At 36.4% G+C, this 14170-nt stretch overlaps 1 protein-coding gene across 1 annotated transcript in view; it reads left to right on the top strand.

Annotated features, from left to right (window-relative positions):
• Positions 1-4782: 4782 nt before the first annotated feature.
• The window catches only part of LOC103040476 (cadherin-like protein 26), a 33571-nt gene continuing 24183 nt past the window's right edge, over positions 4783-14170 (top strand). The window contains exon 1 of the mRNA XM_049462879.1: positions 4783-4873. Coding sequence (XP_049318836.1) covers positions 4838-4873 — 36 coding nt within the window. The 5' untranslated portion in view covers positions 4783-4837. The remainder of the gene's footprint in view (positions 4874-14170) is intronic.

Here is a 14170-nt window from a genome sequence, read left to right as displayed (position 1 = left end):
CGAAGCTTACAGTATTTGTTCACAGAGCTTGTTAGCATTAGCTATTCTGTGTAAGTAACTGTAGGTTTAAATCGGATCTCCGGTTGATTCTGCATTTTACCCAGATCTTAAATATACACTAAGAAAGCACGGTTTGACGTTTTTTATGATATAGAGCGACTCTGGGGCTTCGACGTGGTGAAACTAAGATAAGAGTTTAGTAGCATTAGTTTAGCTGAAAGAAACTAAGGCTGTATCTCTGAAAACATTTTGTACTTTAAGTTTAAGAGCTGTAAAATTTACTGTGGGGGGAAGGCAGCAGCAGGTAAGCGTTCTCTGCTGCACAGTGCTGTTAGCCAATCAGAGGCGATATATTTGCATATTAATGAGTAAAAGCCAAAATCCTGGCTGTGACCGAAATGGCTCCCTACTCCCTCATTAGTGTTGCGCTATTTAGGGAGACACTATGTAGTTCACTAATTAGTGATAAAACAGGAGTGTATTCGGACACTATGCGCCAGCGCAGGTCGCAGAAACACACACAGGTGTGTATTTAAAACTCCATAAACACACATGCAGATAAACTCATTTAAATATAGTTTTTTGTAATTAGTGATATTTAAGTTAATTCAGTTATTTTAGTTAAGATCATGTTGAAATAAACCCTGTAATATTGTTAATTTGATGAACATCCGCTGTTTGGGTGGTTTTCTCAGTAATTTGGCGGATTTGAAACACGTTTTACCCAGTGAATTGGTTTTGTCTGAATCCCTCTGTAACAATCTGGCAACCCTAATGGCTCACTGTCCGCTTCGTTTCTTCAGCTGTCTGTTGCTTAGTAGCGAAACCCGCAATGCATTTTGGGACACATTCAGCTCGCTTAGTAAGCAGCGATGTTTACTATAAATCATGATGCATTATGGGAGTTTTTAGTGCCCTCAAAATCACGTACGAATGCCCCCTTATGATTCGGACACTCAAAGAAAAATGGCTGAAATACTCAATAGTGTCCTAACTAGTAAATAGGGAGCCATTTCGGTCACAGCCCCTGTCTCTTTCTTCAGAGACCACTAATTCAGTGATCTAAAACAGGGCTAAATAGAAACACCAGAGCATTTCTTCTTTTTTTTCACAAAAAACAGCATGGTATTCATTCACACTAGAGACACAACTAGACATTTTAAAATTAATTTAAAAACGATGAATTTAGACCTTTAATGGAGACATAGTAATATAATTACAATTACCAATAAAATACATCCATCTGTTTTCTGTGAATCGTCTGAAAAAGAGTTTTGTGTCAGGAATCATTTGCTTCTATGACACATTTGGCGCCTCCTATAATGTGATGTCACAAAAAGAAAATCTGCATAGTACCACCCTGGCTCCACCCCTTACCTGTCAACCCCCACCAGAGCCCCACCCACTAGAACTTCAGTTGACAATATACAGCAGGATTAGCCAGCAGACTTCTTCTGAGGGAGGAATCTGTACTTACTGTTAATGGAAAGTCAGCAGCTATTTTTTTTTACATTTTGTGCTTCTATCACAGTTGAGCATGAACTTGCATGTTTGTGTTGTTTTTTGCCATTTAGCACATGCTAACGCTAACGTGTTGTAAATGTTCAGCATAAACATGGGATGTGTGTGAAAAGGACAGAAAAAGCTTATTTGCATAAAAGTGAAAAGCAGAGCTCTTAAACGGCTGATTCTGAAAGAGACTGAAACTGGTAAGAATAGAGATGGTGAGATTTTTATCTTTATGTCAGAGTGATTTTGTGTAAAAAACTTTATGATGAACATGTTTTAAGACATATTAGCCCAGGACCTATTCTAACTTGTGTAACTAAAACAAAGACATCTTAAAAGTAAGGAAAATAATAAAATAAATAAACAAAATTAAATAAAAAGCAAGTGGTAGACAGTGATCTAATTTTCTACACCAGTTGTAGAGCATGGATAACATTATAAGGCCATAAAACCAATATGGATCTATCTTGGATTACGTCATCTTGGATTAAATTGCAAGGTAGGCGTGTGACACATCAAACTGGTAGAGAATTTCACCAGAAAAACAAGGGCGTTCTTTATTTCAATGTAAATATATTCATACTTACTGTATGTTCAATCTGTTTATTTTTTATACACGCAATATCTAAAGGTAAGTGTTTTCCCATGCAGAATGTGACTGGCTGTGATTCAATGGAGATTCAATGGAGATTAGTGAGCTGTTATTTGGTTTAACCCAACAAAAAAGAAGAATTACATCACACTTCCACTTAAAAATGATGATAAAACTGATGGTTATCTCTGTGCAGTTGGGGGAGGGTCTCTCTACACTGCTATAAAAACTTAAACTATAACTAAAAACTCTTGTAAACTTTCAACTTCAGCTTTTAGACCCAACTGCACTAAAGCACTTCTTGTTTTTCAGTATATAATAGAGTAAAAAGATAACAAGAGGCACATGAGAACTGCTTAACAACATTTCTGCTCAGAAAACACGAAATATTACTAATCAACAGTCTTCTCCAATAGTATTGGAACAGTGAATTCAACGTCTTTATATCTTTTAGATTTTATTTTCAGGTATTTACATCTGGTATTTACATCTGGATCTGAAACACAGTTCAGAAGATTCAGTAGCACCATCTGTCTGAACTCACCTATTGGGTGTGTTTTGTTGACCAGGTGCATCCTGAAACATTACTAATTCAAACAATAAATATTATAGCACTGAATGTCTGAATGCTCAGTTTTAGATTTGGATTTTTATCTGTACAGACTGTGTTTTTATAGTTTAGAGAAGTAACCAATAACATTAAAACCAAAAATATATAAGAGTCTATGGGTGAAGAAGAAAGTCATCACTGGTGTACTAAATAAGAGGGGCTAAACAGATAGACCAAGGGAAACCACAGCAGTTGATGAAAGAGAAACATTGTGAGTTCTTTAAAGAAAAAAACATAAATTAACTGTTAGTAACATCAGCAACAACCTCCAGAGGGCAGGAGTGAAGATATCACAATCTAATATTCACATAAAACTTTACGAATAAAAGTACAGAGGCTTCACAAGAAGATAAAAACCAACATTAAAATCAGAGAGCTGTGAAAGTCTATGTGAGAAAAACAAGAAACCGTGAAGCTGAGAGAAGATTGAAAATCAATCAGAACCATTGGAGGACAAATATGCGCCATAGCCAGTACAATTGTTTGGAATATCCTAAAGAAGAAAGTCGTCACTGGTGTACTAGGTGACATTTGTGAACAGATAGACCAAGGGAAACCACAGCAGTTTATAAAACAGAAAGATTGTCAGTTCTTTAAAGAAAACCCCTAAATTAACTGTTAGTAACATCAGCAACAACCTCCAGAGGGCAGGAGTGAAGATCTCACTATCAAATATTCACAGACGACTCTATAAATAAAAGTATGGAGGCTTCATAGCCAGAACAACTCTATGGAATGCCCTGTAGAAATAGCAATAATAGAAATTATGATGAACAGGTAGCCAACTTTTATAATGGCTACTGAAAGCACTTCTTACAATGGTGTCCTTTTATTAAAATAATGTAACTTTACATTTTATAGAGATTTTTGGCCGTGATTAATATAAACGTTAGATAACCCAAACCCTCCCAGTCTGTTAGCAGAACAAGACATTTCCCAGAAATCTGCACCCCCTCCAGGAAAAGCACCCTCTCTCGAGAGAGCGCACACCCACATCTTCTCGGCTTTAACTTTACTTAGAAAATAGAACATATCCAAGATACTGTTCCAAGCTTCACTGACTCGTAAGAAATAAGGAAAATAAAAAACAACACCTGCAGCCTCTCCTGAGAGGGTGCTTTACCTGACAGGGGGGCTGAATTCAGCACCATAGTATAGTGCCTAAATCTGCACCCCCGCCATGAAAAGCACCCTCTCTTGGGAGCATGCACCCACATGATTAAAAAGATTAAAAAGCAGAGATAATTGCTTTAGCTAACTTTATTTATAAACGTGCTTCAGAGAGGGGGTGCTTTTTATGGCGGGGTGCAGATTTAGGCACTGTACTATGGTGCTGAATTCAGCACCCCCACCATAAAAAGCACCCCCTCTCGGGAGAGGCTGCAGGTGACATTTATTTTTTTCTTGTTTCTTACGAGTCAGCATAGCTTAGAACAGTATTTATGGTATTTCCATTTTCTAAGTAAAGTTAAAGCCGAGAAGACGTGGGTGCATACTTCCGAGAGAGAGTGCTTTTCATGGCGGGGGTGCAGATTTAGGCACTATACTATGGTGCTGAATTCAGTTCCCCCGCCAGAAAAAGCACCCCCTCTCAGGAGAGGCTAAAAGCGACGTTTCTTTTTTCTTATTTTTATGAGAGGGTGCTTTTCATGGCTGGGGTGCAGATTTCGGCTCACTTTCAAAATTAAAGTTTATTTTAAAACAATTACTGCTTTTTCTGTGATATCTTTTTTTAAGAGGGGGAACAAATCCACCTATTTCTGGTATATTTTCCCCTCAAATTCAAATTAAACCAATGTTTGTTTTACAGGATAAGTTTATCAGAGTTTCAGCCTCAGAAAGAGTATTTTGGTTTATTTAACACTTTTTTAAGTTACTACATGATTCCTTATATATGTGTGTGTGTGTGATCACTTCACTATTCACTGCTGTAACACACCCACCCACACTCCATACCTGAGCTCTACCTGTGGTGAGAGTGCATCCTGAACTTGATGATGTCACGTGGGCGTGGCTTGGCCTCCCTCATGATAATATAGCCCCTCCCCCTGGTGTAATAGTAAACCGCAGAGGGGAATTACAGCTCTTTCTGAGGCCAGAGCTCCTACAGGACCCTCGGCTACAGGATGAGGAGCTTCCCGCTCACGCTCGCCCTCGCACTGGTGAGTACCTGTGGTGATACTGGTGCTGTACTGGAGCTGGAATAAAACCAGTACAGTGTGTTATAGAGCAGTGAGGACTGGAGGAGGGGTAGGGTCTACAGTATTTATACTTATAACACAGTTAAACTCTGAGTAAACTTAGCAGTACAGGGTGTAACTCAGGCTTCATCTGTAATTCTATCCGTGTGTTTATGAATAGAGTTTCAGTTCTATAGTAAAGGTTCACTACTGAGGTCCTTTAGCTTCTATTAAACCCTTTAATTAATATTCTGTTATTAATTCTAATGTAGAAACTAATGTAGACACTGTATTAACCTTTTACTATATAGTGTAAACTGTGGAGAACCCCAGGGCTCTATCTTAGGGTCCATACAGTTAATGATAATTGCGAGAGTAATGAACTTGTTGATGGTGTTGAGCTTGTCTTTTACACTTTTTAAGCTTTACTTTAGTTCTAGAAGTTACTTTTGCACTATGTTTCTCTTTTACTCTACACTGTAAATGGAAAATGTATATATTTATAGTTAAAATACATTTAAATTACATCTCAAGGAAATTACTTCTCAAACAATAGAGAAAAAAATTCGACTTTCAGTCATCAAATTAAACATATTTATGAACATATTTCACATATATTTCTTTAAAAAAAATGCATCATATGATTTTACTAGAATATAGAACAGACTTTAGAAAATAGCTTTTTGACAAAAAGTAACAAAACTAACAATAAAAGGAACTATTTTTAAATGGTTAAGTAATGCCTTAATAAATAATGAATTGACAGTAGTAAAAGATAAGAATGTTGTAAATAATAATGAACTGAGACATTACTTAAAAATGTGTAATGAAAAAAAATGTCTTAAATAGTGTCAATTATTAAATTGTTTGAAACATATTTTTGCTGATAAAATAAGTGGCAAATTTTTCTATAATTATGTATAAAATTACTGATGTTATGCTGATATATCACTGGCAAATACAATTTATAATTTCAAGACATAATGCAAGAAAATTTGTGTAAAAACAATAACTTCTAAGTGTTACTTTACACTAGTGTTCTCTTATCTGTGAAAGAAAAAATATATAGGCATATATTTCTTTATATTTAAAATATTTTTAAAATACATTTCAAGTGAATTTTTAATATTTGAGAAAAAAAAACAGTCAATCAACTTTTAGTAATCAAATCAAATGTTTTTATAAGCATATTTCACATATATTTCTGTTCCATATGGAATGCATGATATGATTTTACGAGAAAATAGAACAGCTTTTAAAAAACAGCCTTTAGGCAGCGTTTTCTTATTTATTATTTATAAAATGATAAAGCTGATAAAACTGTAAAGCTGATATGTTTCTATGAAATACAGTTTATAACTTTAAGACATATAAAAACAATAACTTCTAAGTGTTCCTTTAGTACTAGTTTTTTCTTCTACTCTACACCGTAAAGGGATATATATATATAAATACATTTTAAATACATTTCAAGTGATTGTCAAATAATTGAAACTTTTAGTGATCAAATGAAACATATTTCTAAACATATTTTACATATATTCCTTTTCTAAATAGAATGCGTACTATAATTTTATGAAAAATTTAAACTTACATTTAAATTTAAACCGCTTTTAGACAAAAACTAACAAAGCTATTCATAACATTCATAATGAAAAATAAGAGGCAACCTTTTCAAGAAAATATGAACTTCTAGTTTTGTTGCTCTGCTCTGTTCTAGAGCGTAAAACTGTACAAAAATATAAAGTATTGTACAATTTAATGATAAAACAAACAAACAGTAATGAACTTGTTGATGGTGTTGAGTTGGACTTTTATGATTTAAGCATCACTGCAGTTCTAGAAGTTACTTTTACACTAGTTTATAAAAATAAATATATAGGAATGTATTTCTGTATATGTAAAACACATTTCAAGTGAATTTCAAACAACTGAGAAAATACAGCAAAATGATGATTTCTAAATGGATTTCATATACATTTCTCTTCCAAATGGGAGCCATCATATGATTTAAAATAGAACAGCTTTTCAACAACAGCTTTTAGACAAAAAACATTAAAACTAATCAACAAAAGTTTTTTGATAAGAAATAAGTGGCAACATTTTCTATAATTATATACAGCATTATTGTGGTTATTGCTAATATATCACAGTCAAATACAGCTAATAACTTCATGAAAAGAAGCAAGAAATTAAAAGTAAAAAACAGAACCTTCTAAAAGTTACTTTTACACTAGTTTTGCTTTTCTGCACTAGACTGTAAAAACTGTACAAAAATATAAAATCATACGAATGTCTGATTTAGTGAGCACTGTGGTTCACCTTATGATTTTGAATTCTTTAGACTGTTCATCGTATTTATAAAACATCAGACTTTAACTAGAAAAGTGCGTTTTCTGAAATAAACACAGAATGGTTGTGCAGCTAAAATGGCTCCCATTGGTTGCTATGGTGTTGCTAAGTTGTTGCTAGGCAGGTGCTATTGTATCCCTGTGGGTTGCTATGTTGTTTCTAAGTTGTTTCACTAAAATTTTGCTATAGTATTCGTGGCGGTTGCTATTTTGTGTCTAAGAGCTCGTTAGGTGGTTACTAAGGTGTTGCTATATGGTAGCTAAGGTGTTGCTATAGTATTCGTGGCGGTTGCTATTTTGTGTCTAAGAGCTCGTTAGGTGGTTACTAAGGTGTTGCTATATGGTAGCTAAGGTGTTGCTATAGTATTCGTGGCGGTTGCTATTTTGTGTCTAAGAGCTCGTTAGGTGGTTATTAAGGTGTTGCTATATGGTAGCTAAGGTGTTGCTATAGTATTCGTGGCGGTTGCTATTTTGTGTCTAAGAGCTCGTTAGGTGGTTATTAAGGTGTTGCTATATGGTAGCTAAGGTGTTGCTATAGTATTCGTGGCGGTTGCTATTTTGTGTCTAAGAGCTCGTTAGGTGGTTATTAAGGTGTTGCTATATGGTAGCTAAGGTGTTGCTATAGTATTCGTGGCGGTTGCTATTTTGTGTCTAAGAGCTCGTTAGGTGGTTACTAAGGTGTTGCTATACGGTAGCTAAGGTGTTGCTATAGTATTCGTGGCAGTTGCTATTTTGTGTCTAAGAGCTCGTTAGGTGGTTACTAAGGTGTTGCTATATGGTAGCTAAGGTGTTGCTATAGTATTCGTGGCAGTTGCTATTTTGTGTCTAAGAGCTCGTTAGGTGGTTACTAAGGTGTTGCTATATGGTAGCTAAGGTGTTGCTATAGTATTCGTGGCGGTTGCTATTTTGTGTCTAAGAGCTCGTTAGGTGGTTATTAAGGTGTTGCTATATGGTAGCTAAGGTGTTGCTATAGTATTCGTGGCGGTTGCTATTTTGTGTCTAAGAGCTCGTTAGGTGGTTATTAAGGTGTTGCTATATGATAGCTAAGGTGTTGCTATAGTATTCGTGGCGGTTGCTATTTTGTGTCTAAGAGCTCGTTAGGTGGTTACTAAGGTGTTGCTATATGGTAGCTAAGGTGTTGCTATAGTATTCGTGGCAGTTGCTATTTTGTGTCTAAGAGCTCGTTAGGTGGTTACTAAGGTGTTGCTATATGGTAGCTAAGGTGTTGCTATAGTATTCGTGGCGGTTGCTATTTTGTGTCTAAGAGCTCGTTAGGTGGTTATTAAGGTGTTGCTATATGGTAGCTAAGGTGTTGCTATAGTATTCGTGGCGGTTGCTATTTTGTGTCTAAGAGCTCGTTAGGTGGTTATTAAGGTGTTGCTATATGGTAGCTAAGGTGTTGCTATAGTATTCGTGGCGGTTGCTATTTTGTGTCTAAGAGCTCGTTAGGTGGTTACTAAGGTGTTGCTATATGGTAGCTAAGGTGTTGCTATATTATTCGTGGCGGTTGCTATTTTGTGTCTAAGAGCTCGTTAGGTGGTTACTAAGGTGTTGCTATATGGTAGCTAAGGTGTTGCTATAGTATTCGTGGTGGTTGCTATTTTGTGTCTAAGAGCTCGTTAGGTGGTTACTAAGGTGTTGCTATATGGTAGCTAAGGTGTTGCTATAGTATTCGTGGCGGTTGCTATTTTGTGTCTAAGAGCTCGTTAGGTGGTTACTAAGGTGTTGCTATATGGTAGCTAAGGTGTTGCTATAGTATTCGTGGCAGTTGCTATTTTGTGTCTAAGAGCTCGTTAGGTGGTTATTAAGGTGTTGCTATATGATAGCTAAGGTGTTGCTATAGTATTCGTGGCGGTTGCTATTTTGTGTCTAAGAGCTCGTTAGGTGGTTACTAAGGTGTTGCTATATGGTAGCTAAGGTGTTGCTATAGTATTCGTGGCGGTTGCTATTTTGTGTCTAAGAGCTCGTTAGGTGGTTATTAAGGTGTTGCTATATGGTAGCTAAGGTGTTGCTATAGTATTCGTGGCGGTTGCTATTTTGTGTCTAAGAGCTCGTTAGGTGGTTATTAAGGTGTTGCTATATGGTAGCTAAGGTGTTGCTATAGTATTCGTGGCGGTTGCTATTTTGTGTCTAAGAGCTCGTTAGGTGGTTATTAAGGTGTTGCTATATGGTAGCTAAGGTGTTGCTATAGTATTCGTGGCGGTTGCTATTTTGTGTCTAAGAGCTCGTTAGGTGGTTACTAAGGTGTTGCTATACGGTAGCTAAGGTGTTGCTATAGTATTCGTGGCAGTTGCTATTTTGTGTCTAAGAGCTCGTTAGGTGGTTACTAAGGTGTTGCTATATGGTAGCTAAGGTGTTGCTATAGTATTCGTGGCAGTTGCTATTTTGTGTCTAAGAGCTCGTTAGGTGGTTACTAAGGTGTTGCTATATGGTAGCTAAGGTGTTGCTATAGTATTCGTGGCGGTTGCTATTTTGTGTCTAAGAGCTCGTTAGGTGGTTATTAAGGTGTTGCTATATGGTAGCTAAGGTGTTGCTATAGTATTCGTGGCGGTTGCTATTTTGTGTCTAAGAGCTCGTTAGGTGGTTATTAAGGTGTTGCTATATGATAGCTAAGGTGTTGCTATAGTATTCGTGGCGGTTGCTATTTTGTGTCTAAGAGCTCGTTAGGTGGTTACTAAGGTGTTGCTATATGGTAGCTAAGGTGTTGCTATAGTATTCGTGGCAGTTGCTATTTTGTGTCTAAGAGCTCGTTAGGTGGTTACTAAGGTGTTGCTATATGGTAGCTAAGGTGTTGCTATAGTATTCGTGGCGGTTGCTATTTTGTGTCTAAGAGCTCGTTAGGTGGTTATTAAGGTGTTGCTATATGGTAGCTAAGGTGTTGCTATAGTATTCGTGGCGGTTGCTATTTTGTGTCTAAGAGCTCGTTAGGTGGTTATTAAGGTGTTGCTATATGGTAGCTAAGGTGTTGCTATAGTATTCGTGGCGGTTGCTATTTTGTGTCTAAGAGCTCGTTAGGTGGTTACTAAGGTGTTGCTATATGGTAGCTAAGGTGTTGCTATATTATTCGTGGCGGTTGCTATTTTGTGTCTAAGAGCTCGTTAGGTGGTTACTAAGGTGTTGCTATATGGTAGCTAAGGTGTTGCTATAGTATTCGTGGTGGTTGCTATTTTGTGTCTAAGAGCTCGTTAGGTGGTTACTAAGGTGTTGCTATATGGTAGCTAAGGTGTTGCTATAGTATTCGTGGCGGTTGCTATTTTGTGTCTAAGAGCTCGTTAGGTGGTTACTAAGGTGTTGCTATATGGTAGCTAAGGTGTTGCTATAGTATTCGTGGTGGTTGCTATTTTGTGTCTAAGAGCTCGTTAGGTGGTTACTAAGGTGTTGCTATATGGTAGCTAAGGTGTTGCTATAGTATTCGTGGCAGTTGCTATTTTGTGTCTAAGAGCTCGTTAGGTGGTTACTAAGGTGTTGCTATATGGTAGCTAAGGTGTTGCTATAGTATTCGTGGCGGTTGCTATTTTGTGTCTAAGAGCTCGTTAGGTGGTTATTAAGGTGTTGCTATATGGTAGCTAAGGTGTTGCTATAGTATTCGTGGTGGTTGCTATTTTGTGTCTAAGAGCTCGTTAGGTGGTTACTAAGGTGTTGCTATATGGTAGCTAAGGTGTTGCTATAGTATTCGTGGCAGTTGCTATTTTGTGTCTAAGAGCTCGTTAGGTGGTTACTAAGGTGTTGCTATATGGTAGCTAAAGTGTTGCTATAGTATTTGTGGTGGTTGCTATGTTGTTTTAAATTTTTTTTAGTTGGCTACTAAGGTCTTGCTAGGTGGTCACTAAGGTGTTGCTATAGTATCAGTGGTGGTTGCTATGTTGTTTTTAAATTGCTATCTAACTGGCTACTAACGTTGCTAGGTGGTCACTAAGGTGTTGATATATTATCCATGGTGGTTGCTATGTTGTTTTTAAATTGCTTTCTAAGTGGCTACTAAGGTGTTACTAGGTGGTCACTAAGGTGTTGTTATAGTATTCGTGGCGGTTGCTATTTTGTGTCTAAGAGCTCGTTAGGTGGTTACTAAGGTGTTGCTATATGGTAGCTAAGGTGTTGCTATAGTATTCGTGGTGGTTGCTATTTTGTGTCTAAGAGCTCGTTAGGTGGTTATTAAGGTGTTGCTATATGGTAGCTAAGGTGTTGCTATAGTATTCGTGGTGGTTGCTATTTTGTGTCTAAGAGCTCGTTAGGTGGTTACTAAGGTGTTGCTATATGGTAGCTAAGGTGTTGCTATAGTGTTCGTGGTGGTTGCTATTTTGTGTCTAAGAGCTCGTTAGGTGGTTATTAAGGTGTTGCTATATGGTAGCTAAGGTGTTGCTATAGTATTCGTGGTGGTTGCTATTTTGTGTCTAAGAGCTCGTTAGGTGGTTATTAAGGTGTTGCTATATGGTAGCTAAGGTGTTGCTATAGTATTCGTGGCGGTTGCTATTTTGTGTCTAAGAGCTCGTTAGGTGGTTATTAAGGTGTTGCTATATGATAGCTAAGGTGTTGCTATAGTATTCGTGGCGGTTGCTATTTTGTGTCTAAGAGCTCGTTAGGTGGTTACTAAGGTGTTGCTATATGGTAGCTAAGGTGTTGCTATAGTATTCGTGGCAGTTGCTATTTTGTGTCTAAGAGCTCGTTAGGTGGTTATTAAGGTGTTGCTATATGGTAGCTAAGGTGTTGCTATAGTATTCGTGGCAGTTGCTATTTTGTGTCTAAGAGCTCGTTAGGTGGTTACTAAGGTGTTGCTATATGGTAGCTAAAGTGTTGCTATAGTATTCGTGGTGGTTGCTATGTTGTTTTTAATTTTTTTTAGTTGGCTACTAAGGTCTTGCTAGGTGGTCACTAAGGTGTTGCTATAGTATCAGTGGTGGTTGCTATGTTGTTTTTAAATTGCTATCTAACTGGCTACTAACGTTGCTAGGTGGTCACTAAGGTGTTGATATATTATCCATGGTGGTTGCTATGTTGTTTTTAAATTGCTTTCTAAGTGGCTACTAAGGTGTTACTAGGTGGTCACTAAGGTGTTGCTATAGTATTCGTGGCGGTTGCTATTTTGTGTCTAAGAGCTCGTTAGGTGGTTACTAAGGTGTTGCTATATGGTAGCTAAGGTGTTGCTATAGTATCAGTGGTGGTTGCTATGTTGTTTTTATTATTTTTTTAGTTGTCTACTAAGGTCTTGCTAGGTGGTCACTAAGGTGTTGCTATAGTATCCGTGGTGGTTGCTATGTTGTTTTTAAATTGCTTTCTAAGTGGCTACTAAGGTGTTGCTAGGTGGTCACTAAGGTGTTGCTATAGTATCCGTGGTGGTTGCAATGTTGTTTTTATTTTTTTTTAGTTGGCTACTAAGGTCTTGCTGGGTGGTCACTAAGGTGTTGCTATAGTATCCGTGGTGGTTGCTATGTTGTTTTTAAATTGCTTTCTAAGGGCTGCTAAGGTGTTGCTAGGTGGTCACTAAGGTGTTGCTATAGTTTTCGTGGTGGTTGCTATTTTGTGTCTAAGTTGTTTCAGCACTTCATGCTTGCCTCTGCTGACAACTTTTATGGAGATGTGGATTTTATTTTCCAGCAGGACTTGGCACACTGCCCACACTGAGAACCAAAAGTACCAACTGGTCTTATATAATATTCTAATTTTCTGAAAAACTGATTTTTTTTATTGTCTGTAATCCATATAATCATCAACAATAAAATAAATAAATGCTGTGTTTAATACATCTATATAATATATGAGTTTCATATTTTCAACTGAATTACTGAAATAAAGTAACTTTTCAATAATATTCTATTTTTTCGAGATGCACTATTAAATATATACAGCTCTGGAAAAAAATAGAGCACTTTAAAAAATGATGAGTTTCTTTGATTTTATCAAATGGAAAACCTCTGGAATATAATCAAGAGGAAGATGGAAGATCACAAACCATCAAACCACCAAACTGAACTGCTTGAATCTTTACACCAGGAGTAAAGCAGCATAAAGTTATCCAAAAGCAGTGTGTAAGACTGGTGGAGGAGAACATGATGCCAAGATGCATGAAATTAAAACTGTGATTAAAAACCAACCAGGGTAATTCCACCGAATATTGATTATTTCTGAACTCTTAAAACTTTATGAATATGAACTTGTTTTCTTTGCATTATTTGAGGTCTGAAAGTTCTGCATCTTTTTTGTTATTTCAGTCATTTCTCATTTTCTGTAAATAAATGCTCTAAATGAGAATATTTTTATTTGTAATTTGGGAGAAATGTTGTCTGTAGTTTATAGAATAAAACAACAATGTTCATTTTACTCAAACATAAACCTATAAATAGCAAAATAATTATAAAAGAAACTGATTCAGAAACTGAACTTGTAGTGCACTAGTGTTACTTTTACACTTTGCATTATTCTTATTCTCTTATAATAAAAAAGTATTAATCATAAAAATTTGAGAAATTAAAAGACTTTCCAACAAAAAAAAGCAAAGAAATTATGTAACAAACGCACATTTACTCACTTTCTGTGCTACATTCATTACTGCTTTTTTTTTTTTTGGGGGGGGGGGGGGGGCAGTGTATTGTACAGGTTAATCACCACTGTTTGTTTCACTTTTAATAGTTTAATTTGCACCATAGAAGGTGCATTTGATTCACAATCACTTGTGCTTCATAACTGGGCAGATTAATATCTCTGCAGTGTAACTGACTGTTTTATATACTGTAATAATTAAGTCTCTCCTTATATAATAAAAGGAAATCACTTTTTTATAAAATGTACACAGAAAAAAATGATGAGTAAAATTTACTTTAAAAATGTTTTGCAACTTTCTGCATTTGTAAAGTTTACTAAAAGAAAGGATTGATTCAGTAAAAATAAATGAAGTAAAGTTTAATAAAAGAAAGGATTGATTCAGTAAAAATAA

Source organism: Astyanax mexicanus, chromosome 13 (genome assembly GCF_023375975.1).
Source record: "Astyanax mexicanus isolate ESR-SI-001 chromosome 13, AstMex3_surface, whole genome shotgun sequence".
Taxonomy (NCBI): domain Eukaryota; kingdom Metazoa; phylum Chordata; class Actinopteri; order Characiformes; family Acestrorhamphidae; genus Astyanax; species Astyanax mexicanus.
This window is presented reverse-complemented; position numbering and strand designations above follow the sequence as displayed.